The sequence below is a fragment of the Balaenoptera musculus genome, chromosome 2 (assembly GCF_009873245.2).
Source record: "Balaenoptera musculus isolate JJ_BM4_2016_0621 chromosome 2, mBalMus1.pri.v3, whole genome shotgun sequence".
NCBI classification, from domain to species: Eukaryota; Metazoa; Chordata; class Mammalia; order Artiodactyla; family Balaenopteridae; genus Balaenoptera; species Balaenoptera musculus.
Genome location: NC_045786.1, coordinates 81,583,707 through 81,607,546, shown reverse-complemented (window position 1 = coordinate 81,607,546; position 23,840 = coordinate 81,583,707). Strand labels below are relative to the sequence as shown.

Below are 23,840 nucleotides of genomic sequence, written 5' to 3'. Positions count from 1 at the left end.
CAGGAAAAGTAACGGAGGATTCTTTAAGATACCTCCTATCTTTGAAAGTTTTTTGGGGGGGGCATCTCACGGAAAATGTTTAAACATTCTGAGAGATATTCTTCAGGGTAGTATTTTCATTGTGTCATTCTAAATAAGGATGCCTACTGTTGTGTAGATCTGTGAGTATGCTTTATAGGCGTGTGCACAAACACACACACACACACACACACCATTCCAAATATACAGCAGGGATATATTCACATTTATTCATTTATCTACCCATCCATTTGTTCAGCAAATATTTGTTGAGTATCTCCTACATTTATTCAATAATGGGCTAGAATGCTCATAGCATTCCTACCTAAGCAATGGCCCCCAAATGGCCTGGGTTGTATTGAAATGCCCCTAGACTTTGAATTCCTAGAGAATTTCTTGATGGAGCTGCATCCACTTCTAAGCATCTCCTTCCTCCCTGGGCCAGAGTCAGGGGCCTCTGAATATCCACTGGGATTCCCCCTATTCAGGTTAAAATTTGCTTCTGCTTAAATGTATGTATTTGAATTTGTATGTCATTAAAAACTAAGAGAATTGAGTTAAATGTCAGTTTCCAGGAAATAGGAAGTCTCTGACTTACAAATTATATTGCAAGAATTCCTCTGTTTGTACCAAAATAATGGTGGCTAGGTTCCTAGTCCAGGCCACAGACACTTATTTAATGTATTCTGAGACTGAAAAGCCTACATTTGACAAAACAGAAAGTAGAAAACAATACTGCTCTAATATTGGGAATTCAAAGAGGGAAAAATGTAAAATTGAATAAATAGGGATGGAAGTAGATGTCCCAGAAACCTTTACATAAATATATTTTTAAAAATATTGGCATGAAAGACAAATTCTATATGATCTCTCTTATATGTGGGATCTTAAAAAAACAATAACAAAAGGAGAAATCCCAACCTCAGTTTTACAAGAAGAGATTGGTGATTGCCATGGGTGCTGGGGGTAGGTTGGGTGTGAAATGGGTGAAGGGGATCAAAGGTACAAACTTCCCTCCAGTTATATGATCAATAAATCATGGGGATGTAATGTACAGCATGGTGACTACAGTTAATATACAGTATTACATATTTAAAAGTTGCTAAGAGAGTAGATCTTAAAAGTTCTCATCACAAGAAAAAAGTTTTGTAACTATGTATGGTGGAAGATGTTAACTAGATTAATTGTGATGAACATTTCTCAATATATTCAGATATTGAATCAGGCTGTACACCTGAAACTAACGTAATGTTATATGTCAATTATGCCTCAATAAAAAAAGTATTGGCATTATTGCAAAGGCATGCAGGGGAAGGAGATTAAAAGGTTTCTCTAGGTCTTTACTGCTCTAGATCAGAGGAGATATTACATAGTTCACTAACCATTGGCAAATTTATATAGAGAGGGAATGTTGTTGAGATAATTTTAAAGAAACCAAAGAGAAACTGTTATACAGTTTCATGTTATAAGTTTCTATGGGCCTGCTGACCATACTGAAGCTAAACTAATGGCCAAGTTTAACTGCGGACCAATAAGACTCTTTAGACGACCACAAATTCTGAGAGCAGTGAAGAGATGAACCATTTATCTTATCGATTCAAGTCACAATAAGCTCCAGTAGAAACAAAGAGAAATGTTTAAAGGGCCAACTGTCCAAATCATCCACCTGATACTCATCATCCACTTGAAATATATAAAGCAACATCAAGCTGACTTCCTGGAGACTAATATTACTGAATTTCAAAACACGCAAACAGGATGAAGTTAGCTCTTCAAACAAGTTTGGGAAATTGTAGAGATGGAGAATTTAATATAGTCAGGGACATCTGGGAAGGATATGAACAGAGGGATGGGGAAAGCTAACATGTTTACTGCCTACTATGTGTCATGCTCTGTGCTGATTGCCCTACATAGAGGATCTCATTAACCTATATTGCCACCATGGAGGGTATGTTATATTTTACTTTAAAGAACTTCCCAAGGACATTTGGTTACTAAGTGCTAGAGATAGGATACAAACCAGGTCTGGCTACCTCTAGATCCCCTGTGCTTTCCACTGGTGGTTAGAGGTGGCATGCATAGTGGCTGGCTACTTACACTCTAAAAACCCACTGATTATCCAATAGGTCATTGGGCATTTGTCTAGTCTTCTGCTAGACTAGTCTGAGATCAAAGCAAAGCCATTTAATGACAGATTTAGGATCCCCCAAGATATAAGATGCATAACTAAACAAACAACACATCTTATAAAAATTCATCATGAAAAAATTCTCTTGCAACTACTGTCAATTCTTACAAGTTGAATTAAGTTAAATTCATTCAGAAGCAACACAACAATAAAATGAATTATGTTTCCATTTTTCCAGGCATGCAAAGAGAATTTTGACTAATGATAAGGATAGGTTCAGCCAACCCTTCTCTTCAACTCAAAATACACAGCAGTGTCCTAGTTCCAGAGATGGAGCTCTCAGCCTCCTAGGGGAAAACTGCCCTGGGCCAAAGTCTTCCTTTCCTCTTTGGTCTGGCCACATGCTGCCAAATTGCTGTAAGAAGTGCTTCACCAGCAGCTTAAGAGCTCCCTTGCGGTTCTGGAGAGGAGAAAGCTTGCCGAAGAGGCCAACAATAACTAAGACACAACACAGATCAATCCAATCTCAGCAATAAATATTCCAAAATATGTTACTTACACAGACTTTTCATACTTTCTGCATAGCCAAGAAATCTTAAAGAAGATGTCTGGTTTGAGAAGGAGAGCTTGCCATGCATCAAAATAACCCTGGATTTTAACCACGATGGCCCTTTCTGGAAAAACAGAAAAAGATCAGAACAGATGAGCAAAAATGTGAGCCCAAGAATGGTACACTGCTCAGAGAAGATCCCCTGTAGACTCTCCTACCACCTGGGACTCTAAGCAGGGCAAGGTGCCACCTTCACTGGGTGTTTCAGCCACATGAATGCCACTAAACAAATCAACAGTAATTTATTCTGCTTGGCATCTAAATTGACCACGTTAACCAGAGATTTGCCAGTTTTCATGTTTGCGTCAGAGACACAGCCTAGAATGTCACATCCTTCTCCTTGGCTGAGCCACCAACACCTTCTGTTTTCCTGACTGTGGGAAATGAGAAGTAATTAATGCTGTTATGGCCTCAATTCTGGCACCTGGAAAGGCAAAAAGCCTCCCCACTCTGTTGTTTATATTTTCGGTTCAGAGCGTGGAATTCATCTTGGGATCTTCAATGCCTTGTCCTGAGTCTTGTGCACAGTCAGATCTTAACGGATGTTCTTGAATTAAATTGAATACTAGAGAAAAGAAAACCCCTGCTTTTTTCAAATTATATACAAGAGAAGGCAAGAGACATGAAGATGCAGAAACTGCAGTTCACAGAAATGAAGAAGCTTGCCCAACACCATAGAGCCAGAGTGGCAGGAAGTCCCTAGGCTGGAGCCTGGTTCTATCTGACCTCAGGGCCATGTCCTTTCCTCTTTGGTGCACTGGGTCCCTCAGGCCAAATGAGAGTTTAACAAGGACCCAGTGAGCGGAGGGAAATACACATAAGTCTGTATGGGTTATGCAGGTTCTTAGACCGCAGTCTGCATCCATAAGTTAACAGAGAGCTGTACAATTCCCTTTACTTGATCCCTCCTAAGGATCAAGGCTAGTGGGGAACCAAGGAGCAGGGACTTCTAAAATAGGTACCTGTCATACCTTAGGAGAGATGTGCATGGAACAGGCAAACAGGACTTTCAGAGTCCCTGTGTGAAAGGGGATGAGGCAAGAGGCTGTGACTAATGTCCTCAGAGTGAATGGGGCTCCCATCCTAATGTCAATCAGATGGGGTTCCTATGACTCTGGTAAGGGATCATTAAAGAGCTGGGGAGATGAGGCGGGGAGAGTGGAGCAGAGGAAGGGAGGGCTTATCGCTTGTCTGCTTGTCCAAATGTGGTCAATCAGGGAGCAGATGTGATAGCTCAGTTGGTCTGGGCAAGTGTGAAAATCGTGCCTTGTTCTTATGCCTGTGATGTTCTTCCCTCAGATCTGCACGTGGCTCATGGTCACACTTCATTTGGGGCTATTTTCAGATGTCCTCTCCACAGAGGCCTTCCTGACCACCCTTTCTCTCCACAAGAGCTTCAGCCTCACACTGACCTCCCCCTTCACTTCCTAGCCTTTTGCCCTGCTTTGTTTTTTTTTAAGGTACTTATTATAGCCTAATATATTACTAGATAGTTAGTTGTTTACTGTCCATATACCCACTGGGATGTCAACTCTTTGAAGGCAAGGACTTTGTCTTGTCCACTGGTCTGTCCCCAGAACCTAAGCCTGGCATAAAATAGGCAATCAATAAATATTAGTTGAATGAATGTATGAATCAATGAACACTGCTAGAAATCAAGTCAGGAGAAATTACATTAAGCTGACAGCAGCAGAATGGAATGAATCCACATGATTAATGTTTGTTCTTTTGTTGGCGGTAGAGTTGCATGTATGTGTTTAATATTTGTTTCTGTAATATAGTGAGGAAAGCAGTTTCTTGAGTGAGACATCTTGCCAGGATTGTTGTAAATGCTAAGTGACAAAGTTTATGTGAAGCAACTTTTTATACTGCTTGGCACATAGTAGATACTAAATTAATGTTAGTTATCATCATTTCCAGCAGCAACAGTACCCTTATCATCATATAGAGTCAAAATTTTCATAGTTAGTGGCTTTGAGAGAGAGGTGTGTATGTACATTTATGTGTGTGTGTAGATAGATGGAATGTGTATATGTGTTTGTATGTGTGTGTATATATATAAATATACATACATATATACACATTTATATGTATATATCATGCCCAAAAGAATGGTTCGTAATGGTTAAATACATAGGTTTGGTGGTAGGATATATTTATGACCAAATCAAATGATCACATCTATTAAATTTCAGCTGTGGGTAGAATCCTATTTCCTAGAGCAATGAAGAGAGATACAAAAGAAATACAAGATGGCCCCTGCTGTGGATATTTATGACCTTATAAGTGAACAAGGCAGACATACCAGGAAAAATATTTGGGAATACTTAGAAGGGTTTAAAGAAGAGCAGTATGCAAAAGAGTATATCTTTCCTTGAGTCCGTTATCCTTCTCATGCCCTGTTTAATACAGGGCTGAATGTCAAGTCATAAGAATGAAAATTTCAGGGCTTCCCTGGTGGCGCAGTGGTTGGGAGTCCGCCTGCCGGTGCAGGGGACGCGGGTTTGAGCCCTGGTCCGGGAGGATCCCACATGTCGCTGAGCGGCTGGGCCCGTGTGCCGCAGCTGCTGAGCCTGCGCTCTGGAGTCCGCGGGCCACAACTGCTGAAGCCCGCCTGCCGCGGCTGCTGAGGCTTGCGTGCCTGGGGCCCGTGCTCTGCAGTAGTAGAGGCCACAGCAATGGGAAGCCTGTACACCGCAATGAAGAGTAGCCCGTGCACTGCAATGAAGAGTGGCCCCTGCTCGCCACGGCTAGAGGAAGCCCGCGCACAGCAACGAAGACCCAAAACAGCCAAAATAAATAAATAAATAAATACATTTTTTTTTAAAGTGAAAATTTCAGTACCGTCCAAGGGGATCCCCAGGAAGAGCTTGTTAGAGGTGTCCAGCATGATGCGCCGCATGAGGGTCAACACGTCCACATAGCCCAACTCGTTGCGGACCTCCTCCAGCCCGTCCAGATGCTTGGTGATGGAATCAGCACAGACGGTCACCATGCGCACCAGGCCGGGGCCAGACAAAGCTGAAGGGTACACGTCAGAGTGAGCCGCCTCCAACTCCAGGGCATACAAACTATCATGCAATTTTGGCGTTTTGTGTTTGGAGCTTAACTGACCACAAATTTTTATTCAATAAATGGGTGGAAATTTTCATATTCTTTACATTTTTCTATATTCTACTAATTGTCTACTAGAAAGTATCACTTTTATGATTAAAAATGAATGAATGAATGAAAAATCTTTTTAAAACAAATGATTCAAAATTAAACTTTTATTCTGCCTATGACAAATCATTTGTGAGATTGCAAATGAAACATTTAGTATTTGTGATCATAAATTACAGATCAGTAATTTTCTATATTATGTACATTTCTCGCTAAAGAAGGTTTGGATTTCACTTGGGTGATATTTTATGTTTCAATGGGTGGCAGAATATTGCTACAGAACTATTCAAATTGGATCTTCTTACCTTTTAGATCTAAGGTGCTTCCTGTTTAATTGTAGTTCATATGTGTAAAGTCCTAGTCTTATAAATTACCAAATGCACCCTTCTCTTAATTTTGGTTTCTCTTCAAACTACATCTAGATTTATTGTACTCAATCAATGTCATAACAACAAAACAAAACTTTGTTGGTTGAGCAGTCTTCTTCACAGGACTGGGATCACTGGGGACAGTGATAACCTATTAGCACTGTACTTCAAGTCCATAGTACAGGGTGGCCCTCGATATATATTTGTCAAAAGGAGGAATGAATGAATGAGTGAATGAATAGATGAATGAATGAATGAAACCAGATAGAGTGAACTGGCTCTGATCTCTCTCTTTCTTGGCTCCTGACCATCTGAGCATCTAGTGGTCCTAATGGTAGATGGTCTAACATGAGTTTAACTCTTAAAGTCCTCCTTTCACTGTTTGTTCAAGGTTGCTCTAAGCTTTCTTTAGGAGTAATCTCTCTTTTTTATGTCTTTTTTATTCAGACTTGCTGTTAAAGTCAGAGCCCTCAAACAAAACAAATCAGCTGTGCTGCAGAAGCCCCTGAAGGCACACTTTGCAAATAAGAAAGGAAACCTGGTGAGTGGTCCTAGAGTCTAAGAATTTCCACCCATGTACAAAAAGGAAGTTTGGGTTGGCAGCATAATTTCTGACTTTAGGAGGGACCTGGAGATATGTAAGGCCGGGATGCTGTTTCCTGGGTGACTGTCACATTCACAAGTGAGATAAATGATTCCTCAGTGAATCAATCCTTTGCATGGAAGGGTTGGCTTTGTTTATCACTCCCAGACTGATGCATGATTTGCCACTCCCAGACTGATGTATGATTTGCCTCTACGTTCAAGAGCTTGAAACCACATTTCAAATGTATAAACCACATTTCAAACGTATAAAAGGAATGGGGAGCCTCTAGAACCTGGAAAAGGCAAGGAAACACTTTCTCCCTAGAGGCTGCAGAAAGGAACACAGCCTTGCCAGTGCCTTGATTTTAGCCCCGTGAGACCCATGTCAGACTTTTGAGCCATAAAACTGTAAGATAATGAATGTGTGGTTTGAAGCCAAAGGCTTCCATTCCAGCAGCATATAGTAAAGGGGGAAATCACTAGATAAGGAGATTTGTAATCCAGTCTCTGCTCCTCCATACCTGGCTATGTTGCCTGGAGGAAGAATCACAAGCTCTCTAGAAATGTACTCCTTAAGTATAAAACTCAGAGGCTGGATGAAATGACATATACAACTCTTCTCAGTTCTAAAATTCTGTAATTTATTTGTAAATTGCTATCTTAAGACATCTGGGATGTCAGCCAATGATTCAGCAAACATGTTGGTTACGCTAAATCAACTATATGGCTGACATACTAAGCTCTTAACTGAAGTGATCTTAAGTATATAGGGTGCCAATTCTCCTTCACATTCATGAAATTGTTTGTGGGTCAACAAGAAGGACAGAGTTTGTGTTGGGTGAATACGTAGGCTCTGGGGTTGTATCCTGTGCTACCATTTGCTATTGGTGGAAACTTGGGCAAGTTATTTAAACTCTTTATGCCTCAGTTTTCTCAGTTCTAAAATGGAGGTGATAAGGGTATTTAACACATGGGGTTGCTGTGGGATTAAAGTTATCAAGGGCTTAAACAGTGCCTACTACATAGTACATGTATAATGAATGTTAGCTCTTACTATTTCAAAACTGTGAAGCAGCAGAAGTCAAAAATGATTTCAAGAAGGCATATTCATAGACAAAAGAGCAGAAAGTAGCCAGACATCTGAATACCTTTCATAAAGTAAGTTCTAGCAGCTTTCCAGAGGACTGGATTATTGTTAAATATGATGCCTTTCTCATGCATGCCAATGCACTGCAACCCAAGTTTGCTGCCGAATCGGGATGTGTAGTGATTGTGCTTCATTACGTGGAACACACTTGAGGACCTGCAGAGAAAGCAAACCTTGGGGTTACTTGTTGAGGGTCAGGAGAACTCAGTGTGATGAGTTTGCCTACCAGGTGGCTCTCATACCAAACGCCTGTTGATCTAAACGCAGTGCATAATTTCTAGTATTCAGATTAAATAAGCACTTGTGTTAGCACAAGAACTTCCTTCTCCAGTTGAAACATTTCTACCTGCTAGCTCTCTGAGCATCACTAAAGATCAACACACAGACACACACACACACACACACACACACACACACACACACACACACACACACACACACAGAGTTATTCATTATTTCCCCTTCTCTAACTCCAAGTCACTAAAATACTCCCCACTACTGTTGTCAGAGCTGCAAGGCTGTAGGAAACTGAACCCTCCACAACACCATATTCCTGAGAGCCTCCAGCCCCCAAGCAGCCCCTCTCCAGACAGTGCTCCCCATGTAGAAGTGAGCCTCATAATCAGAAGTTGCTGGAATACTGAAGTCTTATCTCTTTAGTTTGGAAGCAACAGTTCTGCCTTGTACCACCCATCCCCCAGAGGCTCTAATCAGGCCTGGTCCCTCCAGGGGGGTATCATTCTAGGACTGAAGGACATCTCCTGGGCACCTCTGGCCCTGGACTTGACTGGCTGGGCTGGCCTGGAAGGCTGTCTGTGGTGGTGACAGCAGCTGTCTTGGGGCTCTGCATCCATCATGGTTCATCACGGTCTCCAGGGTCACAGAGTTCTCCCAGGACACAGGACACGCTGAGCCATTAGATAGCCCTTGCTGTGGCAACCCTGGGACCTTGCCAGGAACCCAGGCTTCCTTGAACTTCCTGGTTCATCTTCTACTGCTCTGCCCTCTATTCCCACCCCCAGGCCCGGCTGTTAAGGCCTGAGCTGGGCCTTCAGAGCAACTAGGAAGGAGCAGGCAGCCCCTCCCCACCCATGTCGTCCTTCAGGACTTGCTTCCTGCCCCAAATCCCAGTCTAATTGGGGCACGATAAGGCAATGAGCATTATAACATGTAAAATCCTAGCTGAAGACGTCAGGTGGCCTCCATGTGTGAGGAGAATATTGTCTTCTTAGGACAGTGGTACAGAATTCTTCTGCAGAGAGACTCACTTTGTTGAGAAGACGTTTTATTAAGATTGATTATAAATTAGGCTATGGCATTGGCAGTATAAATCAATCATTTAAATAATTTAACATTTGAGAGCATAAAGGATAAATGGATAGTTAGTCTTTTCAGGATAAAAGGTGGGGTGGCTTTATTTCTTCTATTGTATTTTCAATATGCAAATCCAGATACTTCAATTTGTATTCCAGGGAATTAATTTGACTGATACATAGATAAAATTTTGTCCTGTATATGACATCATGCTATAGAAAGGACTGAAATTCTTATTAATTAATAGACTTCAGAATTTTAGCTCTTCGTACCATCCCCTAAATCACTCTATAATCAAAGCAGCAAGTAAGTAATTTGTATAGTCTTTACTCACAAACTCGGATCTACAAATTTTAAGTGATTAGGTGACAAGCAGAATACTATTTTTCTGCTCTGACCTTTAGAACTTTTGAGTATATCATAAAACACATTGGTCTGTCTATATGTTTTGAGGAATTACTGGTCAATTAGAAACTTCAACCCAATTAAATGTTAGTTAATAAAGAGCGAACGAATAAATCAGTTGTCCTGTAGGGGGCGCCAACATCTCAGTTATCCTGAGACAGAGGCTCTGACTTGGCAAAGAACAAAGTAGGCAAGACGGAAGTCATACACACAGCAAGCAAAGTGTAACCAAGGACGAGCAGTTTAAAATAAGGTCACTTATCAAAAGTAGGCTGGCTTTATCTAACTGGAGTAAATCAGGAAAGTGAAGAAGGGAAGGTTGGTGACGAACTAGGGATGTCAGCCCAGGACTCCCCTGATATTCAGGAGAACACTAGAGATCTCCTTCCCACAGTGTGGGCTGGCCTGTAACACCAGGTGAGGGAGATGTTACATTGACTGACTGACTGACTGACTGACTGACTGGCTGGGAGAGTGAGGAGTTCTTACCACTGAGGAGAGACAGAGTGAGTCCCCAAGCTCAGAAGGGACAGTGGGCAGTGTAAGATGCCTGATCCCTGGGGTCATTATTCTTCTTGAAACGTGACTGAAGTCAAAAGACATCCCCAAAGATGGCAAACCTAACGTCTCTTCAAAATGAAAAGTAGCCAGGAAGTAGGTCCTTAGGTGGTAAAGAAAAAGCCACCCTCCCGTTCTGAGTTTAAAGAACTCACACACCTGTGGTCAGGTTCAAGATTGATGAGTACTAGAAATAGGGGGGAGGCAATCAATGGAATATTTGGTACCAAACATTTATAAACACGTGCCTTGTGTAGACCTGTTCTGTGCCTGTGACTTACACTCCATCAATTCTACCACGTTTTCCCTGTCCTTTGCCCTCTAATATCCTTACCCAGGTTTGATACTGAGGTCACTGCAAGAGAAGAAGAATCTTTGTAACAAAGAGATCTGACTGTAACTACCCTAAGCTGATCAAATTTAGTATCACTGATATGGGACCACCTTCCCTGGTCTCTTGATGTGATGCAATGTGAAGTGCCTAGGACTAATAGGAACGTATTATTACACAACAATTAACCTGAATCGAATAGAGCCTATAGACCTAGTGTTCAGTTTATAAGCAATACCAGGAGTAGAAGAATATGTTCAATGACACCATAATGAGACAATGAGAGAAATTTGGAATGTGGGACATCCTGTAAGACAACTGATGTGGTCTCTTCAGAAGGTCAAGGCCATGGGGAAAAAAGGCGGAGGACTGCTCTTCTAACTTTCCTGTTCATTTGAACTTTTCTTACTAGAAAGTTGGAAAAGTATTTTCTTGTCGATCTTTAGAGTCTCTCCTTTTCATGCATCCTCAACTCCCTTGACCCTCTGCTTACTTTGTCCTAGTTGCCTGGTAAAACCTCAACCCTGGCTGAATCCAGCTCTCAGTTTAGCTTACTCTGTGCTTGCACCTGGCAGCTGAATGGGGCCGGGGAAAAAACCATACATGCACACGGACACACACACACACACACACACTCACACTGGCAGGTCTCAGTTAAATTTCAAGTGGGCCCTTAGTGCAGCTGGTAATTCTGCTACATTTCCCAAGTCCAGTCGTTCTCTCGCTTTCCTGGATGACTATTATATCCTGTCTCCTCTGTCCCCCAGTGTTGTACTTCCTCACCTTTAATTTCAGCTACAGACTTTATTTCCTATTTTACTGAGAAAACAGAAGCAACTGGAACCTCTGCAAGTCCAACCACCAGGATCAGTGCCCATATATTCAACCTTCCCTCCTGTTACTGTGGATGAACTTCCAGGTCCCTTTTCAAGGCCACATCCACTTGTTACCTGGACCCGCTTGTCATCTCACCTGGCACACTCCTCCTGTCTGCTGCATCAACACTTTCCTCTGTAACTCATCATTCCCATCAAAACACACATGTCATAATATCTTATATCTTAACAAATAAAAACAAATAAAAAAATAAAAACAAATAAAAACAAATAAAAACCAAACATCCCTTTCAGCTCTGTTCCATTTCTCTGCCTCCTTTATGGCAAACTCCTGGAAAGAGTGTCTATACCTGCTGCCTCCAATTCTTCTCTCCCCATTCTCTACAGTGATCAGACTTTTGCCCCCAGCACTCCATTGAAACTGCTTTTGTCAAGGTCACCCATGACCTACCTCCCTGGTGCTAAATGCAGTGCTCACATCTCTGTCCAGTCATGTGGCACTATCTGGAGAGTTGACAATTCCATCCTCACTGACATGCATTCTCGCTTGGCTTTCAGACCACCACGCTCTCCTGGTTTTCCCTTCTCTGTGTGGCTGTCCTTCTCAGCCTCCTTTGCTAGTTTCTGACTACAGTCGAAGGTCTGAATGGTTAGAACTTCCTTCTTAATATCCTATTCAGCGGTACTAGGCAAGTCAAGTCAGAATATCTGAAATGGAATCCTGATTTCTCCCCATCCCAGAGTTGCTCCACCCACCTCATCTTCTATATAGCCCATATCTACCTGATAATGGTGTGGACAACCATCCTGGTTTGCCCAGCTTAAAAATCCCACAGCGTGGGAAATCCTCTGGTTCCAAGTAAACCAAGACAGTTGTTCACCCTACTGATAATACTATGTTTTAGCCTTTTATTGTTTGTATATTAATACTGTAACAATATATTCCTCTACAAGGGTAGGGATTTGGGGGTGATTTGTTCATGATACCTGTTGTACATAATAAGTTCTCAATAAATATTTATTTAATGAACGAATGGAGAGCCAATAATTTCTATGGTAGTTTAGGGTCATCCAGTGCTTAGTATAGAGTAAATTCTAATAAATGTATGTTTACAGAATAAAAGAATAAATTTCTTATAAATTCAGAAATGACTAAAACAGATATACAAATACTATAACCTTAATTGTTATGTTAATTGTTAACATATGGCCAAATATCATCCTAATTATCATGTTAAATGCCAGTTCCTCTTTATGGATGCTATTCACATTCTATTTTTGATATTCATGACAAACACTAACATATACACATGACGTATAGTGTCATGCATAACTTCTGTAGACCCTCAATAATTTAGAGCATCTCTGCCTGGGGAATCATGCATACTTTATCTACGGATGATCAGATGGACCTCTCCCCATAGCCCCCAGTTGCTCAGGCAGAATCCTGGCAGCACTGGTGCCTGACTCCCCACCCCATCCTGCTCCAAAGTTCTGCAGCCCCCCACTTCAGAACTAAGCTGCTTGGAAAAGTTGGCCCATAATCTCTACACAGGTGTAATAACTACAGACGTCAAAATTTTCAAAAGAGAAAAAACCTGGCATATTATTCAAAGTAAAAGAAAGCTTTCTGACGTCCAGTGGGGTCTTTTTAAGAGGTATGGGTAGTTCTGGAAGGATCTGAAGAGCAGACAAGGGAAGGAGATGGGGACAAACATGTCCTATTCCTGTGGGGAGCTCATCCCTTAAGAAAATCGAGCAGCTGGGGCTTCCCTGGTGGCGCAGTGGTTGAGAGTCTGCCTGCCAGTGCAGGGGACACGGGTTCGAGCCCTGGTCGGGGAGGATCCCACATGCCGCGGAGCCACAACTAGGCCTGGGAGCCACAACTGCTGAGCCTGCGCGTCTGGAGCCTGTGCTCCGCAACAAGAGAGGCTGCGATAGTGAGAGGGCCGCGCACCGCGATGAAGAGTGGCCCCCGCTTGCCGCAACTAGAGAAAGCCCTCGCACAGAAACGAAGACCCAACACAGCCAAATATAAATTAATTAATTAAAAAAAAAAAAAAAAGAAAATTGAGCAGCTGGGAGGCAATTAAGGAGAACATAGAGACTCTAACCAGAGAAAAGCCAGTGAGGACAGGAAAGGGAAAGAACTGGGAAAGCTGGGGGAAGGGCAGAGTGAGTTTTTGTCATGTTCTCAGCGTGAATCAGCACCTGACCCTGTCAGGGTCGCTAAGGTCACTTTCCTAATTAAGACAGCAGTGTTGCCAGATGCTACCTGCACTGTAACGAGGATCCTATTTCAGCAACTGGTCAGGGTTCCTGGGAATTTATCTGGTGATCTAAGTATCTAGTGTCTAAGAGCAATTTCTGTCCTGGTCCTCTGGTCCTTTCTCATGTGCTTCATTCTTCCCTCCAGGTCTAGTCTTGCACTCCTACCACCTGAACTACACTTAAGGGTAAGAAAATTAGAACCCCTCCAACCTGCTTAGGTGTTTCCGCAACCCCAGGGAAAGGCCCTCTGCTCTGGAAGCTTCTTACCTTTTTTCCTCCTCAAGCTCTGTAGCACATTGCAATCATATGGGGGGCTCTAAACACTACTGATGCCCGGGTCCCTCCTTCCCAGGAGACTGTAAAAGTTGGGTTTGTGGCCTGGGCAGTGGGGTTTTGAACACTCCTTGGGTTATTTAATATGCAGCCAGGGTGAGAAGCACTGTCCTAGATCCTGAGCTGCAGGCATCATCCTTTATTTAAAAAGTAGTAAAAGAGTGGCCCCCGCTTGCCGCAGCTGGAGAAAGCCCTCGCACAGAAATGAAGACCCAACACAGCCGTGAATAAATAAATAAATAAATAAATAAAATTAAAAAAAAAAAAGTAGTAAAAACACATCTTTAGCAACAGACATCAAGATATCGAAATAAGTTTGTTTGGTTTTTAATATGAAAATCCCAGCCTTGATTTTTAAATATGTCCCCGATTATTAACAGACTCACTTGCTAATAATGAGGGTTTCCTCTCCATATATCCAGACTCTCACGAATTCACCATATGTCTTGTTGTAGTAATTGCAGGCACTGCCAATCCCCATCCAGAGGAACCTGCAGTAGGAAATGAGGGGTCCAATTCCCAGAAAGTAGCCAGGACCTAGGAAAGTCATCAGATCACAATCAGTATTTCCGCAACACCAAAAAGAGCAATTGCTTTAAATTACTGCTATTCTTGTTCTTTTGATCTGGATGTCCTTTTTTATCTTCTGATGTATATAGGTGAATCACACACATAAAATGATTAAAACAACAACACAAGTTAACATGACGCTCTTCACAGCTCCATGAGTAAAAAGTAGTCCAGAGTCTACACCACTCCAGTTCCATTTGGTCTCAAGCATTTCCGTCTGAACGGACTGAAATAGGTGTCTACTCTATTCTTGCTGTGTTAAATGGTGTCAATGAGTTTCAAATACAAGTCAATCAGTCCCTCTGGTAACAGGCACGAAAACCAGGACAAGTGACAAGCTGACAGGTCTGTCTGGCTGCCTAGTTTTGTCTGAAAACTTTGGGTTTGAAAGCACCAGTCAATGGAATGGGTGGGTTTGAATTAGTCTGTGGTTTGGGTGTCATCTTTTTAACTGTGAGAAACATGGTCTGCAAAGACAATGTCCCAAAAAGCATGCATTCCTTTTTTATTTCCTTCAAAAAGGATTTGGTTTAAGAAGAGAATATTAAGCTAAATCTCATTAGACAAAATAAAGCTAAGCATTGAGGAATGAGGCAGTGGTCTGATCTGTGTCTAGACCAGAGTCTGAGTCCAGTGATGTGGTTTTAGTGAAGAGCCGTGGCCCTTACACCTTGCTGACGCAGGCGATGACAGAATTGTGAAGAGTGTGAATCTGGTGAGCAGCCAGGGGAGTTGCTGTTGCTTGTGTCAGAGAATGAACTTGGTAGCTTGATTTTAGTGGTGGTGGTGGTGAAAAGTTCGTCAAAAGCTTGTTGGAATGGTTTTAGGAGTTTTATTGTAAAGTTATACCATTTCTGTATCTTATTCCTTTAATTCCATTCTGTCAGTGAAATAGTCGTTCAGCCAAAACTCACACAACTATCTGAGACAGTACAGTGCTGATAATTTAGATAATCTAAGTTTTTGAGTGAATCATTTTAAATTGGATGTCTAAGCCCAAATCTGGCAAACAAGGTTTATTCCTTAACTTTGAAGTAGCTGGGTTAATGTGGAAAAGATTATCAGGGTATTCTTTTTGCCCTTAGTGGAAAGTCTTTATTAATGTCTATATAACCAAAACAAGTTTGGGAGTCTTGGGGTCAAGGGGTCTTAATCTTAGGATTGTTCTAATAACATTATATGTAGATGATTGACTTACAGAATTTTTTATGGGACTGGGGACACATGCCTGCCATGAGGAATTTCCAAGAAACTACAAAACCGTCTGATATTTCTGGGAATTTTGAGTTAATATGATAGTGTAGAGTGGTGTGGTTTCTACTGGAATTATCTGGATAATTATATTATACTCTACTTTTGATTGATCCACAGAGCTTGTGGAAGATTCTTTCAGGGTGTGAGGTTCCAAAGGAGCCATAGTGTTCCTCATTTTTCTTCCACTGTCCAGGTCCCATCCAGCCCTTATGGTGGTACTCACAGCACCTCCACACCCAAGAATAAAAGAAAATGAAGAGTGGGATAAAGAGAAGGAATAAGTTCAAGAAGGGAGAGGGTAGAGGACATGGATGAGGCAAAGTGGGAGGGAGACAGAAAAGAGTACAGAAGGCATTCCAGAGACATTTTCACCTTTAGACCAAAATTGGAATGAATTTAAATTAAAAAAAATCCAAAACCTGGAATTTTACCTTGTTCCACCCCATCTTAAATTTACTTTAAAGGATACTTTTGCCAAGTCTGTTTTACCGAAACAAAATGCAGACTGGAAGGGATTATCTAAGATATTTTTTAATGCTTTCATTTAACATATGCAGATAATTGGTAGAAAAATGTTCACCTGAGTTCATTTGCTAATATGCCTTGGGCTTCAGCCATCTCCTCAGGTTTACTCTTCGCTGTCTTGCAAAATTGTCTTTACCCTCATGGACCAAAAGCCCAAGGAAACACTCTCCTTAGATACAGAACTAAATGACTGTGTTACCTGGTATTGAGGATGTGTTTTTATAATTCCAAACCAAGAGAAGAAAGCCAGTGAGCAGCAGGATTGCAATGCTGGCAACAGGCGCAACTTCGGACACCATGCTGGTGACGTTATAATGCACTGAGTTCAGCACTTCCAAAACCATCTCGTGTTGCTTGATCTCAGGGGAAGCAATTTAAAGTCCTGTGGAAATCAGAGTGGCAGAAAAATTAGAGAATCCCCAAAGGTACATCTAGGACTCCTGTTGCTTCAGAGGATGCTGTACTGTAGAGATAGGTGCTTTGTTTTATAATATGATTGGACATTTAGACAAGACAAATTTGTAGTTACAAGTCAAAACAAGCAAGCCCAAGCCAGTATCTTTTGGCTTGAAGTGCGGCATTTCTGACCTTGGTAGAGTCTCAGTTTTGTTTAGACTCTTGGTCTGATAGAACCTTATCGTCTTGCCCTTGAACAGGTAGAGTGACTGAATTCTCAACTGAGAGCCAAATTTCTTACCAAAAGACATGAAAATGAAGCTCATTACAGAGGTGGAGTCATTCTGTGACTTCATCAGCATCTGGTTTAGGCAATCTTTTCCCCTGGAGGCCAAATCAATTTTTTTTTTTAAAAAGCAATCCCTCACCCCTTTCCTGTTCAAAATTACTTCCCCCAAAGAGTAAGGTTTTCCAGTAAGAAGGAAAACTTCTAACTTCTCACTCTCTTCATCCATTCTTCTTCTGACCTTTTGACCATCTTTATGACCATAACCTTAAACTCTTTATCATGTAGATTGCTTATCTCCACTTCACTTAGTTCTTCTTTTGGGATTTTATCTTATTCCTTCATTTGGAACATATTTCTCTGGTCCCTCATTTTGCCTAATTCACCATTTTTATTCCTACGTGTTTGGTAGGTTGGTTTTGTTTCCAATCTTGGAGAAGTGACCTTATGAGCAAATGTCCTATGGGGCCCAGCAGCGCACTGGTCACCCAAGCAGTAAGCTTTAGTGGTGCCCTCTATGTGAACTGTGTGGGTCTGTCTGTTGTGGCAGGCTGACTACTGTAGGCATGGTGGTTGGTGTAGCTGCACCTGTGTCAGGTTGGTTGCCAGGCCCTGCCTTGTGCATAGGCTGCCACCTGTAGGTGGGCAGGGCCGTGTCATGAAATGATTGGCTACAGAGCCCTGGGAAAGGGGGTCCTTGGGCTAATGCTGGTCTAGTGGTGGGCAAAGCTTGGTCTTGGGGTGGCCAGCAGTAGGTTCAGGGCTCCCAGAGTTGGATCAGCCTGTTGATGGGTGGAGCCATGGCTTAGGGGTATCTGAGCCTGGTGTACGCCCACTGGTGGGCAGGGCCAATTCCTGACCTGTGTGGCCGTGGGCTCCGAGCTGACCCAGAGCTAGTGATAGCCCACTGGTGAGTGCACCAGACCCCGACACAACTGGCTGCAGTGCCATGGTTTTCCCAGGGCTGTTGTCCCCCCAGTGATGGGTGAGGACAGTCCCAGGCCTAGGGGTGACTCACTGGTGGGTGGCTCTGTGTCTGGCTTCAAGGTCCTGAGTTTCTGTTGTAGATGTTAGCTGGCTGGTGGGCAGTGGCAGGGCTGAGGAGGGGCCTCAGGGCTAGTGCTGACCCTCTGGTGGGCAGAGCTGGGTCCCAGGGTCTCTGGCTGCAGTGCCCTGGGTTTCAGGAGTGGGCGTCAACCTGAGGGTGGCTGGGACCAGTGCTGGGGCCTACCTGTGGTTGGTGAGGCTGGATTTAGGGCTAATGTAGGCCTTCTGGTGTGTGGGCCTGGGTCTGATGGCTAGTGTCAGGGTCCTGGAGGTCCTGGGGCTTTGCTGGCCTATTGGTGGGTAGGGCCAGCCCTGGAGCTACTGGGTACTCAGGGTGCCCTTCGGCAGCAGGCCTGCTGGTGAGTGGGGCAGTATCCCTGCCCAGCTAACTGCCTGGACTGGTGCTTCCCGGGACTGAGGCAGACTCGCAAGTGGACAAGGGCAGGTCACTGCACTAATAATCTAGACAGAGAATTCCACAATGGTGATTACCAGCACCAGTGTTCTCTTAGTGGGATGTGCTCTCATTAGTGACTGCTGCCAGTATCTAAGTTCCTAGGCTGAGTTTCAGTTGCCTCTTGCCTCTCTGGGAGGCTCCCTAAGATCAACAAGTGGGTTTTACCCAGGCTTCTTTCAAATTACTTCTTCTGCCCTTGGACTTGGAGCATGTGAAATTTTATATGCACCTTTTAGGACTGGATTCTCTATTCTCCACAGACCTCTGGCTCTCCCAAAAGTAGCCCTACTGGCCTTAAAGCCAAATGTTCTGCAGGATAGAGAGCCCAGAAATAAAGTGCATTGACCATGCACTTGTGGCCAATTAATCTACAACAAAGGAAGCAAGAAAATACGATGGAGAAAAGACAGTCTCTTCCAAAAGTGGTGCTGGGAAAACTGGACAGTGCGGTAAAACTGGACAGCTACATGTAAAAGAATGAAATTAGAACATTCTCTAACACCATATACAAAAATATACTAAAAATGGATTAAAGACCTTAATGTAAGATCAGATACTGTAAAACTCCTTATAGGGAAACATAGGCAGAACACTCTTTGACATAAATCGCAGCAATATCTTTTTGGATCTGTCTCCTAGAGTAATGAAAATACAAACAAAAATAAACAAATGGAACCTAACTTAACTTAAAAGCTTTTGCACAGGAAAGGAAACCATAAACAAAGCAAAAAACCCACTTAGGGAATGGGAGAAAATATTTGCAAACGATGTGACCCACAAGGGATTAATTTCCATAATATACAAACAGCTCATGCAGCTCAATATAAAAAAAAACAAACAACCCAATAAAAAAAATGGGCAGAAGATCTAAATAGACATTTCTCCAGAGAAGACATACAGATGGCCAACAGGCACATGAAAAGATGCTCAATATCACTAATTATTAGAGAAATGCAAATCAAAACTATAGTAAGGTATCACTTCACATGGCTCAGAATAGCCATCATGAAAAAGTCTACAAATAATAAATGCTGAAGAGGTTGTGGGGAAAAAGGAACCCTCCTACACCACTGTTGGTGTGTAAATTGGTGCAGCCACTATAGAAAACAGTATGAAGTTTCCTTAAAAAACTAAAAATAGAGCTAACATATGATTCAGCAATTCCACTTCTGGGCATATGTCCAGAGAAAACTGTAATTTGGAAAGATACATGTACCCCAGTGTTCATAGCAGCACTATTTATTACAATAACCAAGACATGGAAGCATCCTAAGTGTCAGTTGACAGATGAATGGATAAAGAAGATGTGGTATATATATACAATGGAATCTTACTCAGCTGTAAAAAAAAAAAAAAGAAAGAAATAATGTCATTTGCAGCAACATGGATGGACCTAGAGATTAACATACTAAGTGAAGTTAGTATCAAAGACAAATATCATATGATATTGCTTTTATATGTGGAATCTAAGAAAAAGATACAAGTGAACTTATTTACAAAACAGGAACAGACTGACAGACATAGAAAACAAGCTGTGGTTACCAAAGGGGCAAGGTTGGGGGAGGGATCAATCCCAAAGGGATCAATCCCAAAAATCCCAATATTTATTGGGATTAAAATATATACACTACTATATACAAAATAGATAGCCAACAAGGACCAACTGTATAGCCCAGGGAACTATACTCAATATCATGTAATAACTGCTAATGGAAAAGAATCTAAAAAAGTATATACATATAAATCAACTATATTTCAATAAAAACTAAGTAAAAAAATAAATAAGTTTGATTTTAGCCATTACAGAAATACAGAAGTTCTGGGGGGGGTGCTCATCTTCTTGGTGTAGAACGTCCAGCTGGGGAGCCCAATGTGGGGTTCAGACGCCTGACTCATTGGGGAAGACATCTGCAGTCATAATTATCCGCCCATTAGTGGGTTGCCCACCTGGGGTGTAGGGATCTTAACCATGTCTCCCGTCCCTCCTACCTGTCTCGTTGTGGTTCCTTTTTTATATCTTTAGTTGTAGAAGATCCTTTCTGCTAGCCTTCAGACCTTTCTCATCAGTAGTTGCTCTGTAAATAGTCGTAATTTTGGTGTGACCCTGGGAGGAAAGGAGTTCAGGATCTTCTTGGCCACACCCTCCTTCCTATGAGATTGAAGGAATGTGTGAGGATTCTGTAGGCATTCCTTTTGTTAATTTCAATGTGGGCTCTGTGGCTGGCAGCCCTAAGCAGCCTGAGGGCCACTGGGAAGAAGGTAAGAATGTGCAGGATGGGGGAGAATTTGGGGGCTGGTTGGGCCAGGCTTGGTCTCGGAAGCAGAGATGATTGGGCCCCAGGAAGAAAGGGGTGCAGGCCAGCCACAGGCAAGAGGGAAGAAGGAGCAGGGGCCCAGGGTTGGCTAGGGAAGAGGAGGGGAGGAAGGTCCCTCAGGAGAGCTGATTTGGGGAGCAGACTGAGGCCAAAATTATTCCAATGCCTAAGAATGAACAGAAAGTCTAGGAGAGTCCTACTGCTGTCATATGTTTCTGAAGTATGTTGTACTTATATCCTCAAGTGCTTTTGTTCTTTTTATAAAATTTAAATTACGAAATATGCGTGCACACAACACACAGAGTATTTTGCCAACCATGGACACCCCTCCTATTTGCCACATTGGCTTTAGAACCCCTGCCCGTCACTTTAGAGAACTAGAACTGTACAACTAAGTCCAAGCCCTCACCCCCTCTTCTCTCCGCAGAAGTGCCTATGCTCCAGAACTCAGCCCTCCATCCTTGTGTGCATGGTTTTAAATGTGCCCCCATCCCCTGCAGGAACTCTGATGGGAGTGTCTGTAATCAGAGTCCATGGCACTGCAGAGAGAGCCAAGGCTGGATACACAGGTTCAGAGACAGGTGCTTCTGGGTAGGAGGGGTTGCTCAGGACATGGAAGCCTTGGGGAGCTGCAAGTGCCTGAGGACATGCGGAAGCAAGGGGTCTTGAGGGCTGGCACTTGGGAGACCAGGGCTGTGGAAAACCTGTAGGTGGTGGGTCTGCAACGGTGGATTTCCCTAGTGAATTGCAGGGAGATTGTGGTGTAAACCCTCCCAGTGACCTCATGTGTGACCCCTTTCTGTGACCCATAGGCCATCGGAAAAATGGCAAAGATAATGAAATGCCCGGAAACCAGTGAAGGCTCTGCAGTGTGCATGTGCTGGTTGGTGTGTGTGGTGCAGGAGGTGAGGAAGGGTACCGTGGGCTTCTGCTTACTCCCCCAATGCTGCTCTCAGCACAGGAAGGGATGCATCTGGGCCTCTTGCCCCGCTTTTCTGTTTTTCTCAAACGCTGGGACTGAAATGTAGAGGGCAGAGACTTGCACATGTGTGGAATAATTAGTGACCCAATTATCCCATTTTATTGAACCAAAGACACTCACCAACACTGTGTCAGGCACTGAGGAGTGTACAGAGGTGACCAGTTTAAAGTTTCTTGCCCCAGGAGGTTCACAGTGTCTGGGGACAAAGGCCTGGGTCCCAGCCCCAGGGAGAGGCTGCCATGGGAGAGAGATCCAGGCCAGTGTGAAGGACCACAAATGTGTTCGAGGTTCCTGCTGATGGGGTGAGAAGAGCTTCCCCAAGGAGAGGCGCTGAGACAGGAGAAGACTTCTTTGGGTACAAAGGGGCTTTTAAGCTGAGAGTCAGCAGGAGTGAAAGCAGGAGGGGATGAAAGGTACATAGAGGAGGGCGCATGAGTGGTGAGCTGGAAAGGAGCAGCTTTGGTGACAGAAATGGCCAATGGGCAATCCTTGGAGTCCCCCACCCATAGGGGCCCCTGTAGGCTTCTTCATGGCATTGTGTGGGGTGGAGGCAATTGCAGGCCTCAGCAGCCTGAGTAACCAGGAGACCCCCTTAATGGGAGCTCATGGATTTTACTACTTATTAACTTCCCCTGCTGGCGCACAGGGTCTTAGCAGCTATTTCAAGGTTCCCTCTTCCCTCAAAGATTTCTGGGCATTCTGGGTGTGTCTGATGTGACGCCAGGCCTTTGCTGATCCATAATGAGGATCCCCCTGCTTCTCCCTATCCCTCCCACTGAACCCTAGTTTGCCAGTGAGTCAGAACCCCAGTTGTATACATGGTTAAAGTCTTTTCTCAAAAGGTCTTCGGGTCCGTGTCTTTCAGGAGATGCAACTAGATGCTGGGATGCTTCACCTCACACCACCCATGAAAGGTTTCCAAATCTGCTTGTGGCCCCAGCTGGAACTCCTGATGCAGATGAAGAGAGGGAGGGTGGGCATGACACAACCTTGGTTGAGCACATGCTATAATGGCAGGATCAGGGCCTCTTAGGCATCTCATCTCATTGCATCCAATGTGTGGGGTACATTCTATCCTCATTTTCTAGCTGGGGAAACTGAGACCAGTATTTCCATGATAACAAAACTTGTACAGCTGGAAAGCAGCAGAACTGGCCAGGTCTATGTGGCTCAGAAGCCCCTTCCATCACACCTTCTTGTCTTTCTTCTCCGCTTACCTCCCGATGTTGTAGAGAAGGAAGTACAGCTGGCAATATGGTCACACACAGTCTCTGAGCCAAGACTGGCATTTGGGGAGCTCTCTACCAGCAGACCTTTGTTCTTCTCCCAACTCTCCACAGCCCTTCTCTGGGCCTGAGGTCTCTGATCTATAGAATGGAAGTGTTATTCTGCTCATCTCCATGGTCCTTTCAGCGGTGACAGGTCGTGATTTGTGCTCTGCCCCCCCCCCCCCATCAAGGATGGTCAGGAGGCCCTCAAAAGATGCCAGTCACATGGTAGAGTGCCATGAGCCATGCCTGAGCATCTGGACAGTGGAAAGACTTCCTGGGTGGACCTGGGCTGCTTCCCCAGAAAGAGGAGCCAGCAGTGGTGACTGGAGAATCTGGGGCAGATAAAGGGTTCTGCCTTCAGGTTTGGGGGGCCTTATTTTATGTTCAAAGGAGCATATTTTCTTCTTTTTATCCTACACCTAGCCAGCTTTACAGTAGGAAGTAAACAAGCAAGTAGACAAATCTATAAGATATAATTCTGATTGGCAAAGCAGGGTGTAGCTGATTTCTAAGGAGACTTGGCTGCCAGTAACCAGCTGTGAGACCGTGGACAAGTCGCTTCATTTCTCTGGGCCTCTGCTTCGTTTTTTGGTCAGTAGTTGTCTGGATTAGGTACTGAGTGGTCTGACATTCCTTGGCTTTGTGAATGAAATGGTAAATATGAGTAGCAT

The 23,840-nt window shown here is 43.4% G+C and overlaps 1 protein-coding gene and 1 long non-coding RNA gene across 2 annotated transcripts in view; one reads left to right on the top strand and one right to left on the bottom strand.

Annotated features, from left to right (window-relative positions):
* Positions 1-16,759, bottom strand: part of LOC118890683 (aromatase-like) — a 28,526-nt gene extending 11,767 nt beyond the window's left edge. The window contains exons 1-5 of the mRNA XM_036843832.1: positions 16,615-16,759; positions 14,453-14,603; positions 8,020-8,174; positions 5,601-5,777; positions 2,706-2,820 (exon numbers count right to left, since the gene is read on the bottom strand). Coding sequence (XP_036699727.1) covers positions 2,706-2,820; positions 5,601-5,777; positions 8,020-8,174; positions 14,453-14,603; positions 16,615-16,759 — 743 coding nt within the window. The remainder of the gene's footprint in view (positions 1-2,705; positions 2,821-5,600; positions 5,778-8,019; positions 8,175-14,452; positions 14,604-16,614) is intronic.
* Positions 6,740-23,840, top strand: part of LOC118890687 — a 137,960-nt gene continuing 120,859 nt past the window's right edge. The window contains exon 1 of the long non-coding RNA XR_005018796.1: positions 6,740-6,827. This is a non-coding gene — a long non-coding RNA (uncharacterized LOC118890687). The remainder of the gene's footprint in view (positions 6,828-23,840) is intronic.